General features: G+C 45.1%; 1 protein-coding gene across 2 annotated transcripts in view; it reads left to right on the top strand.

The window, feature by feature from the left end:
* The first annotated feature begins 10,990 nt into the window (after positions 1 to 10,990).
* The window catches only part of GRHL1 (grainyhead like transcription factor 1), a 46,148-nt gene continuing 35,464 nt past the window's right edge, over positions 10,991 to 21,674 (top strand). Inside the window, exons 1-5 of one of the 2 annotated variants that reach the window (XM_067703709.1) lie at positions 10,991 to 11,194; positions 14,421 to 14,607; positions 17,118 to 17,188; positions 19,057 to 19,447; positions 20,496 to 20,572. In XM_067703709.1, the coding sequence (XP_067559810.1) occupies positions 11,175 to 11,194; positions 14,421 to 14,607; positions 17,118 to 17,188; positions 19,057 to 19,447; positions 20,496 to 20,572 (746 nt within the window). In that variant the 5' untranslated portion in view covers positions 10,991 to 11,174. The remainder of the gene's footprint in view (positions 11,195 to 14,420; positions 14,608 to 17,117; positions 17,189 to 19,056; positions 19,448 to 20,495; positions 20,573 to 21,674) is intronic. The other variant, XM_067703711.1, reaches the window with a different exon arrangement.

The following is a 21,674-nucleotide window of genomic DNA, read 5'->3' as shown; positions in this document are numbered from 1 at the left end:
AGAATACAGCAGATACTTCTGGGAAAAAAGTCTTCAAATTGTTTTATGTCTCTCAGTGATCAGTCTAAGCTCATGGCCATGCAAAGATAGCATGCATGTGCTGAAATTGAGTGAAATTTCGTATTTTTAGTTGTCTTAGATCATCAAAACATCTCGGAAAGCACAGCTGTGAAACGCACTCATTAAGCACCTATCTACTTATTGAACATTTTACACGTTTTCTCACTTGATGTATTTAGATAAATCTATCCATCTACAGCTACAGCAATTAAAGGTTTCATCACAGTAGATTAAAGCAAAAACTTTAAATGTGTTAAAATTTTTCTTTAAAAATTTAAATCCGGTGAAAATACAATGAGCGTCTTTTCCCACGAGAATACAGAACATTGTCCCAAACAGTTCATTAGTCTACAGGAATAGCTCATACATGTTGAACGTAGTTCTGTTGGTTTGGGGTTTTTTGTGTTTTAATCCTTAAAAAAATGCAGGTTTCTTTAGGCAGCGTGAGATTCTGTGTTAGACTTAAAAGGAATGGGAGTGTCTCCTACCTGCCAGGTTTGGCTTCTCTTGCATGGGATCAATCAACATTGTTATGGGAACGTAATGATTGTTCACAGGGCGAGGAGCCTTATCTCACCTGAAGGGTAGCATTTCCCTCTGGCCGGGAAGCAGCAGACCTGTCACTACCACTCAGAAGTGGTACTTCTATAGCCCAAAGGAAGGAGGCCGAACACTGACCTGCAGAGTGTCTATAGTCCATTGTTATCTCTTTGGGATTTTTCCTCCCTCCATTGGCACAAAGCCACCTAGGGGGGGAAAAAAAAGAAGTACTAATTCCACCTTATGTTGACACAGAAAGCTATACTGCTTAGAAGGAAAGAAGAAGCATTACTTCCGAGTCTCAAGGAAAACCTTGAATAGAATTTCCAAAGTATGGTGGCTATAAAATTCTGTTGAGTTATTAAATATTGCAGATAGCTAGAAGTGTTTAAAAGTGTGTATTTTTATCTTGAGTATTTAGCCGGTGACTTTTTAAAATTTAAAATGCCTTTGCATTCTTGAAAGCCGAGTAAATTCACACAGTATTGTCTCACAAAATGTTTTCAAGAAGCCCTTAGTGTATGTTCCCTTGTGAAGTATTTAAGCATAAAGTGATTGTAGTGCCGGACTTACCTGATAATACACTACGACTTGAGAAGAACTTACAAAAGAGTCCTTTATTGACTATAAATTAAGAACCTGCTATTTCAGCTGACTTGGGCTTTTGCCCTCTGCAACAATGAGTTCCTTCTGGAAAATTATCAAATATCAAATATCCATAAAACAGGTAAGGTACATGCTTTATTGATATCTGAGTTGAACAGGCTGACTCACACAGATATTCCCAAAGGAATTTTTAAGTTAGAATACCACTTAAATGTAATTATCTTTTGTCACCACTGTTGTCCACGTTAATTCAGATTAAGTGATTAAGTTAAACATTACCTAAAATGAAAAAAATGGTCTCTGAATTTTAAAACTCCCAAAGTTAAAGTAGCAAAAATGTGTTCTTTACCATGTTAGAGGATAAGAAAATGTTATAAAACATGTTTACTGACTTTCGCCTTTCTCTTCTTAGAAATTCACACCAGCAATAAAAGTCTCCCTGGGACGGTCTCTGCTTGGGGTCCCTGGCACCCTAAGCAGTCAGCCTGCTGGGGCCCTCAGGCAGGGGCCAGCCCCTCGCCACGCCCATCTAGCCACAATGTCTTTCTCAAAGTGCAGCCCAGGGATCTGCGTCTTGATCAGACGGGGCTCCCCTGCCTGCCCCCTTCTCACCACTGCCTGAGGATCAGAGTGGGTGGATCGGCCTCAGAGTCTGCATTTCATCCCCTGGCACCGCACTGCCCATCCCCAGGCGCAGAGGATAGGGACTACCCCCCACCACCTGCCTCCACCTCCCCGACCCCAGCCTACTTCAGTCCCCCCTCTGTCTGAAAAGGCATCAAAGGGAGCTCCATTCTTTCAGTTCCTCTGCACCCACAGCGCCTCCTGTTTTTGGCATTTAGTATAGCCTGATTCAGCGTGTGTCCTGTTGTCCTAACTAGGCAGGAAGTTGGAGACTGGGGGCCATTTCTCATGGCTCCATATAGAGCCCCACATCCAGTATTTGTTTAATAAATGCCTTTGATGAAAGTAATGATGATAAAAAAAGGAAAATTACAAAAAGCTTCCTACTTTCTTATCAGTTACCACAGTGCAATGATCACTACTGAATGAACGTAGTTGTCTGCCTTCCAAATGTTGGTTTGGAATCAAACTGAAGTACTTTTAAGACAGAAGGGGGAAGGAAATGGGCATAACTTTTGCCCACGGTCTACCTGTGGCCTCATCCACTAACTATATAGTACTCAGAATGTGCCAGGCACCGTCCTAAGCACTTGACCCAAATCGCCTCTATTAATCCTTGCGTCATCTCGGATGATGTGGTGCTGTATTATTTTACAAATAAGGACATTGAGACATTCTGATCCCAGGTAGCCTAGCTCCAGAATCCGTGGGCTTTACCAACTTACAGAGCTATGTCTGGAAGACCTCAGCCCCTGGTGATGTCAGTTTGGAATCTAAGGAACCGCAATGCTACTCCAAAGAAGAAAACATTAACATATGTGAGGAGGGTGTATCCTCACCAAACCCCTCCTCCAAGCCTCCTCCCCAAGCCTGTTTGTCCTTTGTGCTCAGGTCTCAATCACAGCTCCGTTGGCTAACCACCCAAGCTATATGTTGCCAGCCCTCGCTACCTGTCACCGCCAACGTCTCATCCGTCACTCAGCCCTGGTAGTTCCACCACCGAGTTTCTCTCTGGCTAGTGTCCAATCTTCCGTCGACACAGTTACCGCCCACCTCAGGCCCTCATCTCCTCCCCACGGGTAGGTTGCAAAACCTCTCACCTTTCCAAACATTTCTCATTCCTCTGCCAGTTATTTTCCAAAACTAGAGCTAATAGCACTTTGAGGCTCAAAACCCTTTGATGGCTCCCTGCTGCCTGCAACCCGATGGGCTGGCCTGGGGTCCATTACAACGTGGCTCCCACACGACTTTCCCTGTCTCACGCCCTGCGCCTTCTCCCTCCATCTCGGGCAAGAGGCTTCTGAACACTCGCGCTCGGCACCTTTCTCATGCTGTATTCTCTGTCAGGAGTGTCCTCCCTTGTCTCAGGAGAACCTTTATTCCTCCTTGATGACCCTGCTCAAATGCCATCTCCTCCACTTTCCCCACCTCAGCTCCCAGGCAGAATCCATCCTTCCCAATGCATGGAGCACACGTCTCATTAGGGCATTTACAACATTCGTGCTAACATGCCTTGGTCTCCAGATGGAGCAATTTGATTGCCAGACAGTGAGTTGAGTATGTACCTGTACACCTGGGGCTGGGTGGGAGATTTTGAGGTTAAGACACCTGAGACCTTATATGAAAAATAGAGTTCACAAAGATAAAGTGATAAATGTAACATGTCATAGAAGCAGCACATTTAGGAGATTTTACACATCTAATTGGTGATAATGAGGTTTATACAATTAATTTCCACTTACCACCATAGCTTATCAGAAACTTTGCAGGATTTCTCTTCTACACATTTTCAGTGAGACGCCGGTACATCGGTTTTGCTTTACTAAGGATCATATGTATACTAAAAAGCACGTTTTGTGCTTTGCCTGGTCCTCCATCTACTTGTTAGAGCCTCTGATTTCTTTTCTCAGAGCTGCTGTCCTCATCTGTTGATCCCCACAATGACCCCAGGGTAGAGTCCCATGGAGTTTTGTGATGCTTTGAGGCACTTTTATTAAAAGGATTGAAGGATACCTACGTAAGTAATGCTCAACTGTCTCCCAGCTCCCAAGTAATACAGCCATAGTGATGCCCACGATAATTTCAGACCAAACACACACCAGTCCCTTTCCCCTCATGGAAAGCAATCCTGATTTCTACTTCTTCTTTCTCTTTTTTTTTTTTTTTTTTTGCGGTACGCTGGGCTCTCACTGTTGTGGCCTCTCCCGTCGCGGAGCACAGGCTCTGGACGCGCAGGCTCAGCGGCCATGGCTCACGGGCCCAGCCGCTCCGCGGCATGTGGGATCTTCCCGGACCGGGGCACGAACCCGTGTCCCCTGCATCGACAGGCGGACTCTCAACCATTGTGCCACCAGGGAAGCCCTCTACTTCTTCTCTCTTGATGCTTGTCTCAAAGTTCTCCTGATTTTTCCCTTCTCCTTTTTTCAATCTCTAAATCTTCCTTTCTCTAATTACCACCAACAGATGCAATTCAAAATTCCAGATACTGGAATTGATAGTCTCATGGTGTAGAAAAGATACACAAAAGTGAGTGTAACTACACATAAAAACCGAGTTCATGAAATGTCAACTTTGGGCAAGTGACAGTCCCTTTCCCTGTTTCCTACCTATGAGGTTAATATCTCTTGTACTAAAATTTGATGAGATGCTACAGCTTTAAATGGATATTGTTTTATAGCTGAAGATGTTTTACCACTAGACACCTTTTCTTTTAAGAGTAAAATATGCAAATGTGAGCCAGCAAGCAGAGCCAGGGCCTCCCAGCCCCCCTGCCTGTGGCGTTTCCTTGAACTGGCAGGAAGCATCATGGCTCCACCTCACTCCGTGTTAGTCACAGGCAAGAGAGGTTTCCTGTTGCAACTGTTGAGCCTTCACTGAAATGACTGCTCTACAGTGAAGCCATAAGAAAAGAATGTGAGATATCTGGGTTCTAGTTGCCAGAAGGAGGGTGACACCCAACTTGACATGGCTCCTTCTGCCTCCATTCAGAAACAGGGAGAGAGTCTGGATGGAGGGCCACGTATTGGACGAGACTCACCTGAGACCACAGTCATCCTGGCCCAGCAGGTGGCCAAGGTGAGGCAGGGGCAGAGTCTCCAAGAGCAAGCACGTTTGCAGCAATGCCACTGAAGACATTTGAAAACAGAGTGTGTGGCGAACACAACGTGGAGAGTCAGTGCTTGGGAATCAACTTAGAGAACGATCAAACGCCATCTCCCAAGCCAGATGTTGTCACAAGGAGCCCCGGCCATGGCCCTGCCACATTTAAAGTGTCCAGGCTGCTTTATGACGGGGCCACAGGCGAAACCCCAGAATATCAGGCAGAAATACTCACATGTCAGCTGCACCACCCCCTAGAGGGAAAGTGTGGGATTTGGAAATGAGATGCCTGGGTTCATGTCCCGAATTTACTGGCTACGAGACTTTGAAAATATTGTTTGATCTCTCTGGACCTCGTTTCTCCATCTACAAGATGGGCGTAACCCTCTCTACCTCATAGGGTTGCTTTAAGGATCAGGTGACTCAGGTACGTGATTGCTTTGAGCACCGGCTACCTCCAGGAGGTTGCTGTCATTACCATCCTGAATAACAACAATCGTTGATCCTCTGTAATGTGCTTATCCCCATGTTAGATGATGAGGGATTTTTTAAAATATGATATATAGTTTCTGTTCCTTAAGCAGCTTATAATACAGTGAGGAAAATGGGGAGATGGAACATTTAATGTTTATTGAGTTCTAATAGGTCTGGCATTGTTTGAAACACTTTTCATGAAACAAAACAAACCTATCAGCCCTTGGTGACAGGGATCTCTCACATTCCCCACTTGAGGAAATTGAGGCTCAGAGGTTCCAGAATGTCCTAAATCACAGGGCTGGGAGGCAAGGGTGGAGATTCCACACTCTCCCTTCCACACCCCATTTGCCCGGAGCGGATGACTTTCATCTCACAAGAGGCACTGGCAAACGGGGTGAGACACAATGGCTCTGGTGAACTGGCTGGTACAGATTCTTGGATGTCAGGCATGGAGGCTCTGCCCTCATCTTGCTACTACTTCAGCTATCCCTTCAATATGGGCTGTTTCAGGGTGAGGTCCCTGCCTGTGACAAGCCCTGCACATGGCTGGTCAGGCTGTAGTTAGGTTGCATGGCCAACAAACAAGTGCTTGGACGGATGGGACAGGGTTCCTGCCCTGCTGGTCTCTAAAGAAGATGGAAGCAAACCATTCAGGGCCTTTGAGCCAGGCATCGCGTGAGATTCTTTAACTGCATTATCCTTTGTAACTCTGCAAAACTTGATACTGTTTTCCTCATTTTACAGTTGAGAAAACTGGGGACTGGCAGTGAAGTAGACTGCTTAAAGTAAAAACAGGAGGTAGATCTGAGGTTTGAATCCAGATCTTATACACTTCAAGTCATCCCCTCAAACTCATGCAAAACTGAATTAACTAAAAGGCACAGATGCTTGTGATGAGTGGTTATTCAGGGGTAGCTGAGGAGCTGGGGGAGGAATTTGTATGGGGTGGGAAGGGTTCCTGGAGGAGATGGCATTGGAGGTCGGCCTTGAAAGAAGATGCAGGACAGGGGTGGTGAGGTGGAGAGAAGGAACAGCACAGGAAACCAGGGGCCTGAAATTGCAGGATGTATTCAGGGAACTCTGTGATGGGGTCCAGGGCATTGGGGGTTTTTAACTGGGACATAAATTTGGAACTGTAGGTTGGGGCCAAATTGGGAAGGAACTTGAATGCCAGGCTTAGGAGCTTGGACTGCAGTCTGTAAACTGTGGGTAGCCAAGATCAGAACTATTCTTAGCAACCATTCTTAGAGTTGGGGGACACTGGAGCTGGAAGGGACCAGATGACCTGTCTAACCTCATCCTTTTCCAGAAGCCCAAAGAGAAGTGACTCTACTGAGGTCACCAGCAGGTCAGTAGAACTTGGACTAGAACACAGGTCTGTGACTCTCCCAATCCACCTCCCGGTCCGCCTCTTTACTTCCACAAGTCTGTTAAAACCAGGTGGTCGGTCTCCTACGGGAGAGGGGCCCAAAATTCATTTCCTATTCTGAAGCCCACGACTTGGGAAGTTACCTCAAAGATCCTCCTTCTCTTAAAAAAAAAAGGACCCAGGGGCTTCCCTGGTGGCACAGTGGTTAAGAATTCACCTTTCAATGCAGGGGACACTGGTTCAATCCCTGGTCCGGGAAGATCCCACGTGCCGCGGAGCAACCAAGCCCATACGCCACAACTACTGAACCTGTGCACTAAAGCTCGAGAGCCACAACTACTGAGCCTGTGTGCCACAACTACTGAAGCCCACGCACCTAGAGCCCGTGCTCTGCAACAAGAGAAGCCACCACAATGAGAAGCCCGCGCACTGTGACGAAGAGTAGCCCCCGCTCGCCGCAACTAGAGAAAGTCTGCATGCAGCAACGAAGACCCAACGCAGCCAAAAATAAATAAAATTTAAAAAAGAATTGTTGATTAAAAAAAAACCACTGATTGCTTACTCATAGTGTCTAGTTATCATACATCCATACGAAGAAATAATATGCAGCCATTTTTAAGGTGCAGTAGATGTATAGGTGCTGACATGGAGAATGTGCAAGACCCTAAAGTAAGTGAAAGCAAGCAAGCTGAGGAGGGCTGGGCACAGTATGCATCCCACTGTATAAGAAAAGAAAACATGTGTATGTTTGTGGATGCATATGAAATATCTGGAAAGCTATACGAAAACTGGTAACAGTGGTTATCTCTGGGGAGAGGGACAGGAGGGAAGAGGGAGCAACTCTGTGCTCTAAACCCTCTGTATTGCTTACATTTCCTTCTTCTGTTTTTACTATCAGCATGTATTATTTTTATAATTTTAAGAATAGTAAAAAAATTTTAAATAAGGTATTGCCAACAGCTCATAGATATGGATTTTAACTTCTATTTTAGAGAGCTCTTGGAGACAAACTAAATAAGCCAATACTCAGATTTACAAAATAGACCCAATTTTTTTATTAGTACATCTAAGTTCTAATAACCTCGGGCCTTTACTGTTCTTGTTTTTGGATTTATGGTTTGATATTTATTCATTCATCCCATATTTATTTTGTGCCTATCGCGTACCAGGCAGTGGGACTGAAGCACGAGGTCGTGCGTCTTCTGCAATAGGAAAGCCATTTAAGCCAATCCCCGATGTGGTCCAGATGGGAGGAGGCTGAGGGCCAGAAGAGATGCCTGCAGAGGAAGGTACCCATCCAGTGAACACTTCCTGGACAGCTTCTATGTGAATACCAGGAGGCTGGGGACCGTAAAATGAAAGCGGTACAATCCCTGCCCTCTCTTGAAAAGCTCCCACTTATGGTGGAGACAGAAACAAACAGAAAATCGAGTATTACAAACAGAATGTGCTAAGTGTGGTGATGGGGTGATGCACAAGTACCGTGGGTGCACGTGGGCCACTTAACCCAGCCTAGAAGGCCGGGGAGGACAGCTGGAGGAAGGGGAGGGGGTCCTAGCCCAGCCTGGATGCTTGAGTGGAGTTTGCCAAGCAGGAAGAGGGGGAGCAGGGGCTGGGGGGCAGGGCGTGTTCTTAGCAGAGCAGAGCAGGGCCAGGAGCAGAATTGCAAAAGGGTGGGCGGAGCTGTTCAGTCACACTCGTGCTAAGGTGTCTGGACTTTATCCAGAGTGTAAAAGGTGACATGATCTAAAATTTGTGCTTGATAAAGGTCACTCTGGCCACATCTGGAGACAGATTAGAGGAAGAAGAGGGACGGATGAGGTAAAGAGACATTGTTTCCCAACTTGAGTCACGTCTGCGGCACAGCTCTGCTGATTTGCACCATATCTGGGGACCACGTGTACTATTATTTGCTTAATCATTTTTAAGTTAGCCCACTTTAAAAATATAATTTATTTAAACAAGATAGTGAAGAATAAAAAAGAACAGCCTCCCTGGCTCCAGCGTGGTACCCAGGGCTAGAGGACAGAAACTGGAAATGGCAGAAGGGCATGTTGGTGAGAAGCATCTGTGGTTGCCGGTTTAGGTCCCAAGAGGCCTAGAGAACAGGGAGCAGGAAGTTGGTGGGAGTGGATGAGGGATCAGCTGGTACTGAATGAAGGCTCTAATGGCCTCCATGTTGCTAAACGCCCATCTTTCTTAACCTCCTGGCAGTATGTGACCTGGCTGACCACCCTTCCTCCTTGCTTCCTTTTCCTCCAGTGTTGGTCCCATTCTTTTCTGTCTCTCCGCCACTGAGGTTCATCCCATCTCCAGGCTCTCAATACCATCTCTGTGCTGATGATTCCCAGATGTCATTTCAAACCTGACTTCTCCCAGGACTCCAGGCTCATACCAAACCATCTGCTGATACATCTACTTGGATCTCTAATAAAAACCTTGAAATTAACATGACCGAAATGAAACCCCGACCTCCTCCAGAGCTTCTCTGCCTGCAGTCTTCCCCATCTCAATGATGGCCAAGCATTCTTTTCAGTTTTCAGCTGAAAACCTTGTAGTCTTTGACTCTCTGTTTTTCCTCTCACACCCTATATCCGATTTTCAGGAAATTCTGTTGGTTTTACCTCCAGAATAGATCCAGAATTTGACCACTTCTCACCACTCCACCCTACCACCCGAAGCCAAGCGACTAGTACCTTTGGCCTGGTCTCCCTGCTCCCACATTTGTCCCCTACCCCCCAACAGCCAGCTTATTTACTTTCAAACAGGAGTGAGGTCATGTCACTGCCCTATTCCAAACCTTCCAATGCTTCCTCATCTCACTCAGTAGATGCCAAAGACTGTACAAGGGCACCCAAGCCCCACAAGGAGTGTTCCCTGCCCCCATTACCTCCCTGAATGGATCTCCCTTGTCCTTCTGTCCTCCAGCCCTTCTGGGCTCCTGCGGTTCACCGAACGCACTGGGCGACCCCACCTTCCCCAAGGCTGAGCCTCTGCCTTTATTTTGTCTACGGTCTGTTACCGCAAGAAGGATGCTGGAAGAAGGCAGGAAATTTCGTCCCCTCTTTTCACTGCAGTATCCCCAGCATCTAGAACAGTGCCTGGCATAGAATATTTGTTGAATGAAGGGCAGACCCTGGAGAAGGGAGCTTCGGCTCAGGAAGGACAACTGCGGCCAGGAATAAGTAGGGGTGGAAATGGATGGAAGTTGGCTGGTGAGAGGAGTGAGACGGCTTTAGGGGTGCCGGGAGGGGCGGCAGTCGGGGAGGAGAGTGCGGGGTGGCGGGTAAAGTCGGGATGTGGTTCCCAGAGGGCTAAGACGTAGGCAGAGATGGAAATTCGAGATTGGTGGGGTCGTCCAGAGAGGTGGGGCCCAGGAGACGGGAGGGGCAGGCACTTGGGACGGAGGCGGCTCCCGCGAGGCTGGGGCGACCACGCCACGGGCACCCACGCTGGCTGCACCGGGGGCGGGGGAAGACGACGGGTTAGGAGACTGTGGCAGTCTTCCAGTGACTGTCACATAGTGGACAATCTGAAGTGGATGAACAGGGGGTTCTAAAGCCAGAGAGTGTCGGTGGGCAAGACGAGCAGGGAGACATCTGAGCCTCCTCGGGTAAAAGCCAGAGCCTCGTAAGTAAGTGCACGCGGAATGAGAGGTGAGCGGGGGCACGAGGAGGGCGGGGCGCTCCACAGACCCCAGGCGGGAAGGTGCCCGAGGCAGCCGAGCGGCGGACCGCGGGCACCGGTGAGGGGCACAGCCGCCGGGTGGGGAAGCTCCACCACTGGAGCAGCGGGCGGGCGAGGAAGGAAGAGCGCCCAGCGCCCGGGAAGGCGGCGCCAGGGCACGGCCCGTCCCGCGGGTGGGCTGCCGAGGGCCGTGACCGTGGGGCAGAGCTGGGACGCAGCGCCTGGCCGCCCTGCCGTGGGAGCGCGGAAGACCGCCGAGGAGCTGCAGGTGCGCACTGGGAGCCTCGCGGCTTTGCCAGTCCGGACGGGTGGGAGGCGCGAGCGCCGGGCGCGCCACACGGACGCGGCCACGCGGAGCGGCGGACCCCCGCCCGCGTCGCTCGGCCCCGTCGCCTCCCTTCGGCCCCGCCCCGGCGCCCCGGCGCGCCGGCCAATCAGGCAGCGCCGCCAGGCTCCCGGCCCCGAGGCCCAGCCCTGTGCTTGAGCGTCGCCAGCCAATGGGAGGCTGGGCCCGGGCGCCCTGTGCTCGCTGCCCGCGCGGAGCCGGCTCAAAGCGAGAAAAGCGAACCCAGCCCGTCGGGGCCGCCGCTCTGGACCCGCCGCCGCCGCCGCCGCCGCCGCCGCCGCCGCCGCCGCCTCCTCCCCCCGGATCGGGTGTACTGTCCCAACCCGAAAGTCCAGTTCTGCGGCCCGGCAGCGGCGAGCGAGCACGATGACACAGGAGTACGACAAGTGAGTGAGGACGCTGGCAGGCGAGTCCGGCCGTGCGGCCGGGCTCCTGTTGCCCGGCCGGCCGGCCGGCCGGCCGCACCTGCCGCGAGGCAGGGCGGGCGGACGGGCGAGGCGAGGGCCGGGGCGGGTGCGAGGTCTGGCGGGCGGGCGGGCGGGGGGCGCCTGTGCGAGGCCGGGCGAGGAGGCGGGGGTGCCAGGCTGGGAGGGCGGGCGTCTCGCGTCTCGCCGCCCGCCTTCTTCTCCGCCGCGGCCTCTGCCTGTCCGCACCCCAGGCCGCCTTTGTTCCCCCGAAGACCCCTGAGGGGACCCCTGCCTTGGGGGCCTTGACTCCTGAGAGGAGCCGCCACTCCCGGCCTCCGCGTCCTGGTCTGGGGGACCACCCCACGGGCGCGCCCCGCTGCTGCTCTCCGGTGACCCGGGTGCGCGGCGGGAGCTTCGGGGCGCCCCGCTCGCGGGCTGGGGCTCTGCCCGCCGGCGGCCCCGTGTCCCCACCGGGGCGTTTTCGCTCAGGGGGGACAGTGGAGCTCTTTGGGACGCGCTCCACGGCTGGAAAGGGAGAGCTTCTCAGGTAATCTCTGTCGCTCAGCCGTGTCATTCGGCCAGGCTGCTAGAACTTCCGAAAGGAGAAATTGAGGGGAAAGTGGAAGTGCTCCGGTGTCCTGGCATTTTCTTTTCCCTGGCTGAGAAAATTGTTGCATTTTTTTCCCCACTTGCCTCACTGATGGTAATTACGGATTATTGCAACTAGCAATGCTCAGAAATATCAAGAGGATGGAACTTTGAAATCAGGATGGTAGACTAGAGAGCACTGTGCTTACTAACGTGCTTTTTTGGCGATCGTGATTAAAGAAATATTTTCACAAATGTAAGGCGATAATGTAACTGGGTGAGGGACAGTTCTGTATTTTCTTTGCAGCCTTTCTGTAAATATAAAATTGCTGCAAAAAACAGAAGAAACAGAAAACCGCCAAAAAAACCCAAGTAAATCGCACCCGACCAGTCAATGTATTTGAGATCAGTAAATCCAGGGCAGAGGGGTAACTCTCCCAGCTTTATAATTATTTGCTGAGGATCGCTTTGTTTAAGGGTGCTCTTCTTGTGGATGAGAGGTTTAGATATTATTATGTATGGATAACTTAAATTTCAATTAATCTTGTGGTGTAGAATATGCAGATAAATTATTGCTTGAACTGTATTTCAGAAGTCTTCCAGAGATCATTGGTGAAGGGTTTAAGACTCAGGGAGAGGGCAGTGATGAGGCTTTAGGGACTAACAACAGCCTGACTGTCATGAGGAAGTAGACTAAAAAAGGCAGCTGGTTTCGTGTTTATTTCTTGACTTATAGTTTAGATAAGGCATATTTCCAGAGCTCCAATTTTGGCCTGAGGCATAGTTTGGAAATCTAAGACACCTTCAGGGTGATCACAAACAAAACCATTGGCAAAAAAATATTTGTTTTCTGTTGCTTGTGCAGATTTGGGATGGGGGTGGGAGAAGAAGGGAAGCTGAAAAACTAGCATTATGGGAATTGAATGAGCCAAGTGCTGTCATAATCTTCTGGAAGTAGGTATTACACTATTAATAATAGCGCAGGACACCAAATCACCCCCAGAGTACCACTGGTTCAGTGGCTGTTGTTCTGTCCTCCTGATGGCGCAGGGAATGCCCCTTTGTATATTACATTTTTTTTTTTTTAATTTGAGATTTGTGGGAAGTCTTCATTTTTAAACCAACCATGTGCTTTGAACAACCCATCGTGTTTATTTTGTGTTAAAATAGTATACCACCTCAAAACTTTTCCTACCAAATGTGAGCTCCTAGGACTTTAGGAGTAAAAACATTGGCTTTGAAATAAGACAGTTTTGACTGAGGATAATTAAGTTGTAGGATTTTTTTTCCCCCCTTTTTTCAAAGATGTTCTCCTTTTTCTGAATCTGTATCTGTTTTTAAAGGGCCTGGGTGACTGCCAAACCCTAACCTTGTTGATTACTTGAGACGATAATCAATCTTTCTACATTCACTTTTAGAGTAGGTAGGTCACCTTTAGGCAATTTACATATTTCGTTTGTGTGTTGCAATGAGAACTGATCCTTTAATTTGCTTTGTTAGGATGGTGATAATTCAGAGCAGTTCTGAATATTTAAAAAGCTTTTCTTAAAAAAAAAACTGCTTGATTTTGCTGGAGGTAGTGTTCCACTTTTTCTCTTTATTGACTTACTAAACAGAACCACTGAACAGTTACTGAGGCTGTTTACATTTCAAGTTTTTGGAATCAGTCATGTTTGCTTTAATCTTTTAAGTTAAATCTTCTATAAGACTCTACTAAGTTCTCCGTTGATTTTTCTGGATTTTTCCCACCGAACTACAGTGTTAAAGTGGAAGAGTTCTTGCCCAGTATGAAAAACCAGTAAAGATTTTTAAAAACTGATTTCTCCACTTATTTCCTTAAAAACCTCTTTTTGTTCAGTGGCTGCATTTATTGTTGTAGATTCTTAAGTGTTTATCTCTACGATAAACAGTTAACTCCCATGCCAGAGAATTGTGCCTCCTTATTGATTTACAGTCCCCTTTGGCCACATTCCATGCTCAGTCTGCTGGTAATCAGTAGAATATTCTAACTCTCTCATATACCCCCGAGGATTAAACCAAGTCGCCCTTTTTCTTTCCGTCTTCTCCTTCTCTCCCCTTTGTTTGTAGTTTTTAAGGCATGGCATCACCGGGAGAAAGAGGGAGATATCATATACCAGCATGGTGATTGAACCATATATATACTCTGTGTAAGAGGGTACAGTCCTGAATGTATATGTCTGAAGAGAGTGAATGTTCTGTTTTGCCTTACTTTGTCCTTGTGTTTGTTTTTGTAAAGTGTTTGCATAGCCTGACATTTTCTTGGAGTGGGTTTTTGACTTTTGGTTTTGGGGTTATTTTGTGCCAGGTAGTGTGTCCTGGGTTCCATGTGCAGGTTAACTGCAGGTTCCCTGTGCTGCCTAAATACCTTATAGCTTACTGGGTGACCCACTGGGCTGCATTTAAGCGGGTTGTCTTCTGATCTTGTCTTAATTTAACTTTACTAGGGTCATTGATGAAACAATGGACTATTTTATTGGAACATCAAGGAATTGGTTGTTTGCCTTTTAAAGAATTAGCTTATGATGACCTGCAGTAGAAAAAGATGTGAGATAGAGATATATATATATTTTTTCTTCTTAAAAAAATTTCTCCTAAGCAAACGGCCAGTGTTGGTTCTTCAGAATGAAGCACTTTATCCACAGCGTCGTTCCTACACTAGTGAGGATGAAGCCTGGAAATCTTTCCTGGAAAACCCTCTCACTGCAGCAACCAAAGCGATGATGAGCATCAATGGAGATGAAGACAGTGCAGCTGCGCTGGGCTTGCTCTATGACTACTACAAGGTGCGTTTGCCTGCTCTTTAAAAACCCTAACAACAGCCCCAGGCACACTTGATTCAACAGCATATAAAACAGTAATTTGCTGGTAGAATGTAATGCAGGTTGCTTCTGTAGTGACTATAAATAGTTTAATGAGTACTTTGACTTACTGTGGTTCAAAGCTGAAAATCTACAATCGTAGAATCAACGGGTCATTTTTAAAATGTGTAAAGTAGCCAGCTGTTCTGGCTCTATCTGAAAGGTGAAGCTCCCATAAAAGATGTTACCTGTGCCTTAATGAGATTGATCATTTTTCCAGAGGTAGTTCTTAGTGCCATCAAGAGTGGACGTTGGTTCATTTACCTGTGCTCTAACCTTTATTCCTATGTAGTCAGAGTGGTTTCCTTTTCCCTAAATGATCTTACAGAGCATTTGATTTGATTGATTTGATTGTGGGATTCATGAAAAAAACAAAACCCGTATTTTCTAGCCTTGGACTTTCTGGTTCTAAGGTCAGGATATATTTTGTTGCCTGTTCCTAGAGATTTGGATTAGTCTTAATTAAACACAGCCTGTTCTCCGCCTGGAGTTTTACATGGTGTTCCTATCTGGAGATGACACCCCTGATCTGTACCGTCATCATTATCCTAATAATACTAGCTACCACTTACTGATTACCTGTATTGTGCTAGCCATGTTACCAGAATGAATGTGATTTCTGATCCCTCCAGCAATCCTGGAAAATATGTGCTATTATCCCTGTTTTGCAGATGATAAAAATAAGATTCTCAGGTCACACAACTAGTATGTGTTGCAGCCAGGGTTTCAGGTTGCGCCCAAGCGCCCGCCTCAGTGTGCCTCGCTGCCCTGTGGGGGGCAGGCTCTGCTTGCTGGCTTTACTTTGGCGTTCTTCTCTCTGACCCATAGCCCGTATATATATAAACTGTAAGGTACAGCCCAGGAATGGCTATATATTACAGCTTATTTTTACCATCTCTTTGTTTTTGAAACGTTCAAACCTATAGAAAACTTAGAATAACAAGATAATTAACTCCCAGATACTCTCACCCAGATTCACCAGTTGCGTGCCCTCTGTTACATTCTGACACTGTATTCTTCTCTGAATACAAGAAATGCAGAGGGTAAAAAGCAAAGAAGATAGTTTGATTATCAAAATGGGGGGGGCGACCTAAACAAAAGATTTAATTGTTTTCTGGTATGAGGCCATGTGTCCAGCTTGTGTTTGAGGTCTGAGGTAAGTTTTTTTCCCTTAAATATGAATGGAAACTTGCACAGTAACCGAGGATGCTAGAAGAAACCCTTGCCTGGGACGTGTGCCACAAATAGAACTTGTATTATCTGTTCTTCCTATGGCTTGTTTTATTGACTCAGTGTAAAACCATAAATTTCTATGTATTAAGTATGAAGTTTGAAGTTACATATTTTTAATTGAAACTTTTGAGAATGGGAGAAACCCAACAAGTTTAGTGCCAGAAAGACCTATGTAATAACACTAATTGCAGTGGTTGTATGTGTGTGTATTTTAAATAAAGGGTCATCCTAAAAGTATTTTACATCTTAGGAGATAAATCCTCATGTCTGTCCATTAAGGGTGGCAATCTTAGTAGTACTGCATGTCAGCCTTCTTGCAATAGCTGTAGGGTTATTTATTTTCCTTTTTAAATAAACTGACTTATTTGTTTCAATTCTTTGGGTGTAACCATCAGTCATTTTTATATAATAACTTTGGTAAAGCTTTAAAAGCGTGTTGTTAATACGTAAAACAATAATTTATTTTGTCTTTAAGGGTAGAATAAGAATGTAGGAATAGAATTTCTACGTTCACATTGAAAACCAGTTTCAAATATCTTAGTGGTTTTGGAGTACATGTTGGGAATAAGTCTCAGCTGGGTTGATGTCTGCAGTACACCCAGTAATGTTTGCCTGCTGTCACCTCCTATGCAAAGGGGAGCAGAATCAAAAAAGGAATAGACCCAACAGAGTTTGATTTGTCCTTTGGGTAACAGACAGTGTGAATCCCAACGTATCTAAAGAAATTTATCATTTGGAGCCAACATTTGGATCTTGGAGTGAACCGTTAATATGACTGATCATTTTGGTTTTGCGTTTGATCTGAAAGGAAGGGTAGCAGAGAAGAGCAGGGAGAATGTTGAAAGAGCCCAGTTGTGTTTTCAGTAGCTTCTTCTCTATTACATTATGTAGATAAATGGGTAGAACCAGACCAGAGGTATTTCTTTTAACAGATAAAACCTAAACTCAATGACAAAGTAAATGTTGGATTTTCTGAATTTATTTGGCAACTAAATAAAAGTTGGTTTTTACATATCAACCCGGTGACCAGATTGTAAACTCCTTGAGGGCAGATACTGTCTTATTCGTCGCGTGTCCTCAGAGCCTGGGGTTCGGTAGGCAGTCAGTAGGCATGTGAATGGTTGAGCTTACTGAAAAGTAAGGACTGTGTCTCTACTTCATGAGTAAGAACTAAATTGTTGTCATGTGTGTTAATATCTAAGGTTCCACGAGAGAGAAGGTCATCAACAGCAAAGCCAGATGTTGAGCACCCAGAGCCAGATCATAGCAAAAGGTAATGTTTAATACAGAGCATAGAACAGTACACTTGAAAATGCCAGGTTTCTGTGAAAATAAAGCAAAAGTTTGTTTAAATGAACAGGCGCTGGTGGAAGAGATGGGTAAGTTGGCCTCTTAATATCTGAATTCAGATTTCATTACTGATTTGTCTCTCACTAATAATTACGATTCTATTGCTGAGAAGTCACCCGTTTCTTTAGGTGTAGTTGCCTTTTCTAGAAAACAAAAGCAATAACTTTCTCCGCACCCAAAGGGATGTTTTTAGTAACCACGTGAGTGCACTGTTTGCTTATTTGTCTTTTAGGTTCTCTTAAGAAGGATGTGTCTTAAGGCAATGGTGGGGGTCCATTAAAAAAAATAAGTATCAATGGTCTTGAATAACTGCCTAACTGAGTAGAATTTAATAAAGTATGTTCAGCTGTATTCCAAACTCCTGTTGAGGTTATTTTTGAAATCTTTTAGGTTAAAACTTTCAGAAATTCAAATTAAGCCTTGACTTTATAGCCATGAAGAAAAAAAGTTAAATGTGCCTTTTAAATTGCCCTGTGTTCTATTAGTAATAAAAGAATAAAACATTTTTGAAGAAAGAATGATCACTCAGAATCCCACTGTGCTCACAGTTTAGTTGTTTGCCGTTTGGGCGTGCAGGCGCATTTTATGGGGCTGTGATTATATTCACAGATAGGATTTTCTTCTACTCAGTATATTTCATAAATATTTTCCATATTGCTGTTTTAATCTTCATAATTTGGAAAAGGGCTTATGGCTTTTATTTTTTAATTTTTGTTATAGGCACTTTCAAACATAACAAAAGTAGAGAAATAGTATAAGCCAGTAGCTACTCAGCTTCAACTGTTATCAACTTACTTCCTCCTTTTTGATCTACTCTTCCCTCTTCTCCAACTTTCTAATTAATTAATTTTTAAATTTTATTTTTGCTAGAATATTTTAAGGCAGACCCTAGCTATCCTTAACATTAAGGCTGTTTCTGATTTTTGCTATTACAAAGCCTTAATGAACAGCTTTCTAAATAGCTTTTTCCTTTCTCGCTAAAGAAATTTCTTTAAGACAGTCTTGGGAGTGAACTTATGGTTTAAGGTTTGAATATTTTATTGATCTTGAAATGTGCAAAGTTGCCGAATAGCTTTTTTCCCTTAAAGGTATCAGCCTGTATGGTTTGAGGGGGCTTTGAAGATGTATCAATTTTACTCTAAACTAAAAATCATCTTATATTGCCCAGGATATTTATTAAGCCAAAAGTAATTTGTGCAAATATAGGGAAAGCAAGTGAGTCTAAGTACTGGGAGAGGTGGTGGTTGAGGACCAAGTACCTCACACTTCCTGAGCCCGCGTGCCAGGCATCATTATACGCATATTCTCGTTTCATCCTCATCACCACCTTGTGAGGATAGGCACCATCATTATCCCCATTTTATAGATGAGCACGTAGTTACTGAAGGATTTTGAATCTACCTTGTCTGACCGTAGAGTCTGTACTTTAACCACCAGCCTGTACTGCTCCAGTTAATCACGTTTGTAGCTTCAGGCTTCTAGTAAAATATGATCATTTTATAGGATTATTGGAAATAAAATATAGTAGAGGAACACTCTGAGTTCTCAGCATTTCAAATGAAATTTTACTCGATACTTCTGGATTTTACTTGCCCTGTAACTATAGAGCGTTTTTTTCCCTTTCTCTGGTAACGGGTTGTTGTGCCATTTCCTATTTATTTTGTTTCTACCAAGTATAGTATTATTATTGCACGGGACCCAATAGCCCAATGCCATTAGGAAGATAAAAATTGTCAAGGAACTGTATCAGCATTGAGTTTGAAAACACAATTTTCTTTTCTTTTCTTAAAGAAATAGCATCTCAAACGTGACTGAGCAGCCCCTCATTTCTGCTGGAGAAAACAGAGTGCAAGTGCTGAAAAATGTGCCATTTAACATTGTCCTTCCCCATGGCAACCAGCTGGGCATCGACAAGAGGGGCCATCTGACAGCTCCTGACACCACGGTCACTGTCTCCATAGCAGCGATGCCTACCCACTCCATCAAGACGGAGACCCAGCACCACGGCTTTACTGTGGGGATCCCCCCAGCAGTGTATCATCCTGAGCCCACAGAGCGTGTGGTGGTTTTCGACCGGAACATGAATGCTGACCAGTTCAGCTCTGGTGCTCAACCCCCAAATGCTCAAAGGCGTACTCCAGACTCTACCTTCTCAGAGACCTTCAAGGAAGGCGTTCAGGAGGTACAGGAAATGAAAGCATCTTCCTAAGACGCTGTGTGTTTGTATAAGTATTGGGTTCCACCTCTTCCTTGTTATGTAAGCTTGAAACTCAGCCTAAAGTCAGTGGATTGGGAACAAAAGAGTTGTTTTTCTTTTTTTCTTAAAGAGAAAAGGTCCATGGGTATAATTTGTAAACTAAACCTATAAAACCAGAAATTATTATCAAGGGCACATGGCTAATCTTACAAGCAGCTGAGTTAACAATTATGATTTCAGCAAAGTGATTTGCTGGAGAATGAGAAGGAGAGCTGCATACTTAATCTTCCGTGGACAGCAGACATAGACACACAGTCTGTTTTCGGCTTTTGTCCTAGACCAAAACAAGCTCCCCGCAACTGGTCTTAATATAAAATGATTTATCATATATTTGCTTAGTGTTTCTTGCTTGGTACATTGTCAGGGAGGCGGGTAGAGCTTGATGACAAGTGCATTGTGTGACATTTACCAATTAATTCCAATTACTTCTGAGGGCTCTGTGGTGATGAACACGTCACTCGGGTAAAAGTTAGGGGCAGAGGACGTTTGGAACTGTATTTAATGACTTATGGGGGAAAGGAGCATCCGTCTCCACTTACAGAGTTAGTAGAATAGTAACCTTTCCTGGGAGAGTGCACCGATCCATCCAGCCATGGTGCTGACTTGATACTGTATCTTAACTTGGTGCAGCGATAGAGCTAACTCCTAAAAGTCGTGAGATTTTGGTTGCACATTCCAGAGTTTGGACAGAATTGGGATGTGTGGGAAAGATGGGAAGAGAGAAGAAGGAAGCGCTTTGTGGGAGCACTTATGTAAATTGTCTTAATTTAATCAAGGGATGTATAAATGGATATTTTTTTCTTTTTAATTTTCTTTTAAAATTTTTTGTAGCGTCAAAATTTTTGTTTCAGACAAACTTTGGAAGAGTGGTGGGTTGCTGTAAGCCACATGCTCTGACGCTGTACCAGACGTTGGTCTTTAGTGAGCCTGATAACCAGTTACATCGTTGTGGCTTATCACGTTGATATTTCAGGTTTTCTTCCCCTCGGATCTCAGTCTGCGGATGCCTGGCATGAATTCAGAGGACTATGTTTTTGACAGTGTTTCTGGGTAATAGTTGTCTTTTAATTTGATTTGTAACTTTCAGCTTGTATGACTTACTTCCTTTTTGTTAATTTGATCTTGGAAAATCAGAGGTGGCTTTCGCAGCTTTCAACTTTACTTCCTTGCAGTCAGTGTGGTGACGTCTTTGCTGGAGGACGTTTGCTTTAGTGCATTCAGTTTTGCACTCTGAACTGTGTTTCATGTTTCCCTAATTCTTGGTGTTGGTGCTTTTTCTTTCCTTCGGTTTCCTTACGTGATGGTAGTAGTAGTGGTAGTAGAATGGAATCTCAGAGAAGAGGTGAAGGGATTAAATTAGATCTGAGGTCCCTTCTGTTTGCAAAAGTGTATAATTCTGTGAGAATTTAGGAATAACATCAGGTGGATAAAGGCTTTTATATTTTTATTAGTCTCACTAATGATAAAATAAATGGAGTCAACTGTTTACTGGGCTGACAACCTCTTTTATATGTCACAAAATTGCATCTCAGTCTGGAAATATCAATATTTTCCAAGTTATATATAAACATCTTTAGTTTTTTTAGGAGTGTAATTTCGTTTTATGCATTTTTATGTGTGCTGTATTTTTAAATAAAAGTTTTATTTAAAAGTCTAGGATTTTATGGGAATTGAGACTGCCTTATAGACCTGCCTCAAGGTACAGGAGTCACAAACTCAAATGCCTTCAGGATCTAGGATAGGGGTCAACAAACTTTTTCTGTAAACGATCAGATAGTAAATATTTTAGGCTTTGTGGGCCATACAGCCTCTGTCGCAACTGCCCAGCTTTGCCCAGCTCTGTCGCTGAAGCACAGAAGCAGCCGTAATGTGTAAACAAAGGGCGTGGCTACATTCCAATAAAACTTTATGTATAAAAATAGGAGTAATTTGCCAACCCCTGGCCCAACAAGGTTATTAAAAAACTTCAGGGGAATATAGACGTGGTGCTATAAGATAAAAGAAAATGTAGACAACCGTGGAGCGCCATCTGAGTACATTTAAATTATAAGCAAAAACAACAAAAAAGTGCTGGCAGGCCAAATCACATTTAGTCAGAGGCCTCCCGGCCTCCTGTTTGCAACCTTTGCTGGGTAAATACCAGGTTGGTAGC

Source organism: Pseudorca crassidens, chromosome 14 (assembly GCF_039906515.1).
Source record: "Pseudorca crassidens isolate mPseCra1 chromosome 14, mPseCra1.hap1, whole genome shotgun sequence".
In the NCBI taxonomy this organism is placed as follows: domain Eukaryota; kingdom Metazoa; phylum Chordata; class Mammalia; order Artiodactyla; family Delphinidae; genus Pseudorca; species Pseudorca crassidens.
The sequence above is the reverse complement of the archived record's forward strand: the minus strand, read 5'-3'. Positions and strand labels throughout refer to the sequence as shown.